Source organism: Periophthalmus magnuspinnatus, chromosome 24 (genome assembly GCF_009829125.3).
Source record: "Periophthalmus magnuspinnatus isolate fPerMag1 chromosome 24, fPerMag1.2.pri, whole genome shotgun sequence".
Lineage (NCBI taxonomy): Eukaryota > Metazoa > Chordata > Actinopteri > Gobiiformes > Gobiidae > Periophthalmus > Periophthalmus magnuspinnatus.
In genome coordinates, this window is record NC_047149.1 from 7,714,385 (window position 1) to 7,722,770 (window position 8,386).

General features: G+C 37.6%; 1 protein-coding gene across 1 annotated transcript; it reads left to right on the top strand.

Annotated features, from left to right (window-relative positions):
- Nucleotides 1-55: 55 nt before the first annotated feature.
- On the top strand, nucleotides 56-8,356 carry aida (axin interactor, dorsalization associated). Its single transcript, XM_033991283.2, has 10 exons — nucleotides 56-383; nucleotides 1,019-1,085; nucleotides 1,204-1,257; nucleotides 2,026-2,083; nucleotides 2,153-2,216; nucleotides 3,100-3,206; nucleotides 3,462-3,584; nucleotides 4,172-4,294; nucleotides 4,541-4,658; nucleotides 5,759-8,356. The coding sequence occupies exons 1-10, from the start codon at nucleotides 277-279 to the stop codon at nucleotides 5,856-5,858; spliced, it is 921 nt and encodes a 306-aa protein (XP_033847174.1). The 5' UTR covers nucleotides 56-276; the 3' UTR covers nucleotides 5,859-8,356.
- Nucleotides 8,357-8,386: the final 30 nt, after the last annotated feature.

The following is an 8,386-nucleotide window of genomic DNA, read 5'->3' on the forward strand; positions in this document are numbered from 1 at the left end:
GCCGAGTACTAAACCGTGCGCACCTCTGGCTCATGCTCTGGCTCCGGGCGGGACTTCCTCTTCTTGCGGATGCGTCCTTCGGTGCAGAGCTGTAGTGGGGCTTTGGGTGTCACCGGGCTGTGTGTGTGAGTGTGTGTGTGAGTGCGCCTCCGGACCGCGGAGATCCTGGCCACCGCTGCGGCCGTTGCTGCCTCTGGAGTCCGCTGTGACTGACCACAAACGTGGCGATGCCCTGAGAGCGCCCGGATCCCCGCGTGCCACCCGCCGCCCGCCAAAATGTCTGATGTCAACAAGACTGTCCAGAAATGGCACGCCAGTTTCCGAAAAGCCACGGACTTTGACTCGTGGGGACAGTTAGTGGAGGCTATAGATGAGTATCAAATGTAAGTGCTGTTCAACATGTGTGCCGTCCTTTACGCACGGCTGCTATTCCCTGAGCACCGCTTCTTTTCTGCTCTATCTCTTATATGAGAGTGTTTTAGAGATGAGCTGCATGTATCCACAGAACAAGTTGGCTTCTCAAGTGTGTGTCAGTAAATAAAGCCTGCGCATCCATGACGTGATGTGGCAATGACCGCATAGAGGAGCGTGTGTACCAAGCGCTGCAGCCCATCCCTGTGCGCACTCTTTGGGCTCTTGTTTTACCAGCTCCGGGGCCTGACACGGGAAACCTCCTCCGTGGACGTGGACGCACTAGTTATGTAGTGTGTTCAGTGTGTCATGCAGATCTGAATTAGGCCAATATTCCCGTGAGGATTGAGAAACAGTCCGCCACACCCTCCTGATGTTATGGGTGGGTTTTTCAGCTGGCCCAAGAATGCTGCTCTCATACTAGACCACTGTCCTCCTCACTATTGTATGAAACTGGAATCTAGCCCACAACTCAATGTATAGTTTGTTATAACGGTTATTACTGTAAATGTGCATGTGCTGTCATTTTAAGTTTGGACGCAAGGGGGAGTGTACACCATTGTTATAGTTTTAGACTTGTTTTGAAATGTTCTAATCTTTTTTTTAGTCTGGCAAGACAGCTGCAGAAAGAGGTCCAGGCACCAAATTCAACAGATTTCAATGAAGAACAGAAGGTAAGAGTTAGTAAGAGTTTTATTAATAACTTTATAAACAGTGTAGTGTTCCCTACTATTTGTCCATTTTAAATTATCAACATTTTAAAGCATGTGTGTTTTTTGTTTGTTTTTTTAGAAAAATTTGGGGAAAATTGCAACATGTCTGGAAATGAGAAGTGCCAGTTTACAGGTTGGTATATATTGGTAAATATGTACATTTACTGTTGATTTTGTTCTACTACAAATTTAAAGCCACAGTATGTAACTTTTTAGCCAAAAAGTAGACTAAAATAAATTGATGTTTTTTTTTTCCATTTTGGTTGTTTTTATTGCACTTAAAAATCGGCATTCCCACTGTGAGCAGGCTTGCCTCTCCACAAACCACAAATTTGGCTTCCTGCTTGTTTCCATGGAAATGTTGTTCCCTTGGCCATCTTCTACAGTGTGACATAAAACCTGCCTATCTCTATGGACAATGTTCCAAAGTATGGTTTTAACTTATTGTTTCCATGGAAACATGTAATGTGTCACCTCCAAAAATTTATATACTGCACATGTACATTTTTCTGGTTTAGATTTTAAGTAGCCCAAATGACAAATCAGTGTTTGTTAACTGTGGCATAAATGACCTAAATGTATTACACTTTTGATCTCACCAAGCTGTTGCAAAGGCTGACTTGTATAACAAAAAGTTAACACAAACTGTGACAAACAGATAAGATTTGTCTTTGCTTGTGATAAATATTAACTGTTGAGGAACTTCCTGGAGATGGGGGAAATTACCTGTGGCCTATCTATAATTAAGGAAAAAATAAAATGAAAATCTTCTTCCTTGTCACACAAATATGTTAACCTAGTGTAATTTCTTTCAGAAATTTGCATAAATATTTTAAATAATCATTTTTCAAAACATTTTTAATTTTGAATCTATAATTAAAATCTGTCTGTTCTATTGTAGTGCAGTACACAGACAAAGGAGGAGTTCAAGCTGGAAGATCTGAAGAAATTGGAAAATAGTAAGTTTGTAAAATGAAACTGTAAATAAACACACATAATGTCTCTTATTAATATGTATTCTTTTTCAGTTATTACAAACATCTTAACCTATAACAAAGAGTTCCCGTTTGATGTGCAGCCTGTGCCGTCTCGGTAAATATGCCGTCACTACAGTACAGATGTAATATACAAATATCACAGTACAATGACATTTAAAAGAAACAGATAACAGTGATACCTGAAGTTTGATTCTGACTTGGCCTCAGGGATGTGATAAAAAATATATTACTTTTTAAAAAATTTCATTTCTTCCCTAAAATTTAACAAGTTACAGACAAATCAGTCAAATTTCTTCTCCAAAGTATGAACTCTGATCCAAACTAGGGATGGGTGATACCACTTTTTTTTTTTTTTTTTTTTTGTAGCGATACTGTTTCAAGCTCTTTTGGGGGTAATAACTTATTTTGAAAACTCTTGGTGTTTCTGGCACAAAAAATGAGAAAAAAAACAACTATTAATTATGATAAATATTTGTATAACTATATATTGATACTCCAAACCACATGTTTTTATTGGCTGGATCAGCTCCATTAAAAACACAGGAGCTGATCACTGACCATTTGAAATAACTGCATCTCAGTCATGATTTAAACTTGATTAACTGCACAGCCCTAATTCTGATATTACCCTATTCAAACATTTAATATTTCAGTAACCATATTGTTTTTTGATTTTGTTTAAGATTCAGAACAATTTAATAAAATATAAATTCCTTCCTCTACGTGTCATATTGTGTTAAAATAAAAACTAAAAAATAAAGTAATAATAAATAATACAATTCTAATTCGAGCAGCACAAAATATGAAAAACAACAACTTAAAGCATTTTGAGTTGTAGAAAAGGCACATATTTTTATTGTTGTCTTTCTCTCTAAAAAAAAAAAAAAAAAAAATTCCAGGTGAACAATTGTGTTATTGCTTTATATGATAATAAAGTGTGATTGGTGAAAAATGAGGCAGATGTATTGTGTCGTCAGTAAAATCCTGGCTCCTGGAGAAGAAGAGAACTTGGAGCTGGAGGAGGACGACGCAGCAGCAGATGCGGGACATGGCTCCAGAGACGCCTTCTCTCCTCGCGCCCCCGGTAACCCCCTCACCCATCCACACTTAGCTCCTCCACCCTCACCCGTCTGCCTAACCCCCTCTTTATAATGAAATAAGAACTCTTAAATGTAGTTTTGTTTGATTTATTTAACCCTTATTTATCAAAAAATTAAAAAATCTAACAAAGAAGCAGCACAGATAATGAAGTTGAAATATCAAGCCTTATATAAATATAATGGACTCTAATAGAACGTGCAAAGCCATGTAGATTATTTGTGTCCTTTGGCCTTTGCAGGTACTCTGTTGCCACGGTTACCGTCGGAGCCTGGGATGACCCTCCTCACCATTAAGATAGAAAAGATCGGTTTGAAGGACGCGGGCCAGTGTATTGATCCCTACATAACCATCAGTGTCAAAGGTACAGCCAACTGTGACGTCATCCCTGTAACAATCTGCTATTTTGGTTAAATTGTGTTTCACCCCCCACAAAGTATTGAAACTGAAATACTTACTGATCCTATTTTTGAAGCTAGATACTCGTTTGAGCAGGTTAATTCATGAATCACTGGATTTATATAGCAACTTCTATGACACCCAAAGCTTTTACAGTTCATTATTCATTCACTCCACATTTGGTCGTGGTAAGCTACTACTGTAGTCACAGCTGCCCTGGGACAAACCTTGAACCTTTCCTGAATATCTTTTGAATGATCTTGCAATATGTTAGAACAAGTATGAGATCACAGAAACTAATATACGCCCATGGACCAATATGGAACCTACCTGTATAACTGAGGGATTACACAGATATGAGACCAGGACATGAAAGGTTCATTTCCGTCCTGTGAATGTGACTTTTTTAGTACTGATGTCTGCTTAAATGAGCTGATAGTTTGACAACCCTAATTGTCAGAAATAAAAATGAGGTTCAACAATCATGGGATTTCTTTTTTAATATTTACACATAGTACAGGCTCTCTTTTCCCCTTGTGTTACTGTGTGCAGATATGAATGGTGTGGATTTGAACCCGGCGCAGGACACTCCCGTTGCCTCCAGAAAAGAGGACACTTATATTCACTTTAATGTGGACGTGGAGGTGCAGAGACATGTAGAGAAACTCCCCAAAGGTAAACTGCACATGGCGTTAAGGTGTATGTGCTGAACCAGTATTACAAACAGTCTATGGATAAAACAGAACAAAGTTTATTTTTCTAGTCAAGATTCTCCATAATATTATGACCCTTTATGACATTATATAGACTAGACTTGGACCAAAATCTATGGCTTAATTTTAGTGCAGGCGACAAACAGTTTCTGTTCTTTTGTGAGTGTTTGCTAAGTTTGGTTATATTTCTAATTAAATTGTTTTGCAGGTGCAGCTATCTTCTTTGAATTCAAGCACTACAAACCTAAAAAGAGGTTCACCAGCACAAAATGTTTTGCCTTCATGGAAATGGATGAGATCAAACCAGGTCCGATCGTCATTGAACTGTAAGTACATTTATCTTTTATAGTTTTGTAAAGGTTAAAGCATAAAGCATTTTTCACCAAGGGCAGGATAACATTTTAGCAGCGTCCGGCACAGACTGTCTGTTAATACTGTGAGTCATTCAGATGATGCACTGTGCAGCTGTGACAGAGCCTCTGTGTCTTTAATAAACATGACACATGAGTTTGAGTTCTGTATCACAGTAGAATGTGACGTTGTTGAGGTTATAGTGGTGTACTTCAATTAGCAGTAAACTGTAAACTGCCTCTAATTATTTGGATCAATTCAGCAGGAGCCTTGAGGGCCTCATAAATTGGTCTGAGGCCCACATTGGACCATAGACTGGACACTTCTGGTATATGCCTGTGTGTAGAAGTTTGATGGCGAGTAACTGTTTTGTTTTTTTTGTTTTTTTTACTTTTATTGCCACAAATAAATAGGCAGTTCACATAAACAAAGTGTCCTGAAACCGGGCCTTTACAGTTTTACATAATAATATATATTTTTTTAGGTAAAATAAAACAAATGTTAAGGCATGAGTGTCCTATTTGAAAAAGTCCATAATTGGACCCCATTTCCTTTAAAAAAAAAATTGGCACTTTTAGCTGTAGTTGAGCAAACAGTTGCATTGTATAAACATGTCTCATTTTTGATATCTACTGATCAGTGGGAGGTGGCTCAGGTTTAAGCCAGGAGATCGTGATCATTTTTCTTGCAGTCGTCAGGAGAAGTTCACAGTTCCTCCAACATTTGCCACTAACAGAACATTTTCAGTGGAGTTCTAAAGAATCTTAATTTGATCTTCCAGTCAAACCCCTTCCAGATTTGACCCACCCCTCTATAAAATCCAGAGCAAACACTCTCCCAGGTAACATCAGCCAAGGTCACATTCATTTCCATTTCTCACTGTTGTTTTTATATGATTTGTTTTTAAGTTCTCCAGAGTTTACAAGTAAATTACTAAAATATTTTTCTACAGTTCTTGGGTCATAATTAGGTAAATTACAAACATAAAACTGTCTATAGCTTTATTTAACCTGTGTGAAGCATTATATTTGACCAATTTTTCAGATTTTATTGTAAACCTGTTACTGTTCTGTAGGTACAAGAAGCCGACAGACTTCAAGAGGAAGAAACTGCAGCTGTTAACCAAGAAGCCCCTGTATCTGCACCTGCACCAGACTCTGCACAAGGAGAGCTAGGTTCTGCCCCCCTCCCCCCACATCACCTCCTCACCTCAGCAATACCAAAAGGACACTTATAACAAAGGGATCATATCTCCAACACAATGTTCTCTGCCAAACACTTTTATATTTAGTTCATAATGCATCATAGTACATCCCTTCTGTTGCAAGAAGGATTTGAACTATTGGCTTCTTCACCAGTCTTCCTCTGCTCTACCTGATAAAGCATTAGAGGTGCTTTGAGTCACGTTTTTTAGCTTAATCTGTGTTTTGGTGGACTTTGGACATTAATGATTAATCCAGCTAAATGTTTGAGCCGCCGGGTCGTGTAAGGACAGAATTTAAGCATTAACGATAGAGTATATCCTAAATAAGTAATGACTAACACACAAGAAGTTAAGCCCTTTAGAGCAGTGATCTAAATCTTAAGTGGTCTATGCATATACCACATACAAATGAAGGGAAACTTTTGCAAGTTTTTAAGGCAGATGCCCTAACCAGAGTATTTAAGTAACTGTATGTAATATTTTGTTTTTAAAAATCCATAAACATGACCCATCTGTGTCTCCAGATACAAGTACACGTGTTCAAACCAATTATAGCTTTTACTGATTATTGTAATGCTGATTTATTCTTTATCACAAAAACATTGGACATAATGGAGAAGTTGTTTGTTATAATTTGGTGTTTTGCTTCTCATGATGATCATCCAATCAGAAAGCAGAATGAGCCTCTCATGTGTCTCATTTAGGTTGCCAGTTTCGATGCTGAATTCCAGTTAGTTTAAACCTAAAAGGACTCTGAGATCTGTGGCTCAGTGAATGAATTCTGAGTGTAGTGTCCAGCGGCCCTGTGCCACCAGCTACTTAACTGAGTTTAAAGGTGTTGCAAACCATGGTTAAAGAGCCCAGGGGGTTTAGTGAAGAATCCTTTTATTGACATTTTCTACACTAGCACAACCACATTCAAAAACTGTATGGCTCTACTCTGTAGCACTGAAACATCCTTAATTAGCCATTAAAAAGGCCCACCTGGGCCCACCCAATAAGACCAAACAGGAAGTGACACACGGTGGATGGTGGTGCAAACATAAGAAAGGTCTCAAAATGGCTCTTACATTGAGAATGAGAAAAACTTGTGCTTGTCCTCTATCTGTAGGTTAAGGCTCTGGCAACACAAGTTCAGTTGTGATTGTAATAACTAAAGCACAGGCTACATACACTTCCTTCATTATTAGTCCAGAAAGATGTTTTGTGCACTGTTCACTTCACTAGCAGAGGGTGACAAACACAAAGTATTATGTGCAAACTGAGAAATAAGGATACTAAGGATACTATATTTCACAGCAGAAAATAATGTACAAGATTGGAAAGGTACCAATGCAGAGGTGTCAGAAAAGATATCAGAGACCAAACTCAAACTGGCCGACTTCTGGTGCTTCTCTTGTCAGCTCACTCAGATTCTCCATGCTGTCATTGTTTTAATGCTGATCAAATTAAATAAGTGAAGATGCCAAAATGAAAACTGACAAACGTAACTGCAAAATAAGGGATCATAGACTTTTGAATTTGAATAAAAAAATTTTGTTACACATGTTTTATTGTTAAAATGTTCAAAAATTAACGTTACAATAGGCTAACCATTTAATGCATTTCATTTCCCAAACATTATAAATAATCTTACTTTGATAAATGTAGTTTAAAGAATGTATGATTTAATTTAAATCAGAAAAATCTGCCATTGATAAATCCATTAATGTCATCACATGCTTTGCAAAAATAATTGGTTCATGATATTCAAAGGATTCAAAGGGACTGATTATGTCCATTCCAGCAAAACTTTTTACTATCAACTTGTCAACTACATCTTCAAGGAATGTGTGCAGTTACTTCAAAGTCTTGTACCTTTATTTTGAAATTCAAATGTGACCCTGCACAAAGGGCTTTTATTTGTGACTGCATGTTGACTTTGTTTATGCTCCTGATTTTTTATTATTTACATTGTATGTCCAACTTCGACTGTAAATGAACTGTAAGATACATAAACAGATGATTAAACGTTATTGTAATCTGTGAAGCACTATGGAGGGAGACATGTTTTGTTGAATGGCTGAATTGTATTTCATAACATTTGCAATGCTATTAATTTCTAATAAAATTCAAATGTCAGTTTCCAGGTGTTTTTGCAGGTGAGCACTGCTTAGCCACTCAAAAGTGCACAGTACTTACCACAGACTTTAAAGGCCCTGTACCTAATTTTTTGTATATTGCATAAGCAGCTTTTGAGGTCAAAATAGGTCAGCTGTGTGCTGTCTGCATCTGATTAAAAAGCATTTTATTGTCATAGTCAGGAAGTGCATGTTAGGATGCTAGTTGTTAGCTTTACCATGACGGCTGAGTTGTGAAAAGTGCTTATACACTCATCGCTGTGAATAATACTTTATACCACTGCAACGGTGAAAACATGAAAACCAGAACTAGTTAATTTTTACACAGTAAAAAATCAGGTACAGCGCCTTTAATGTCCAAATAAACAATGGACCATAC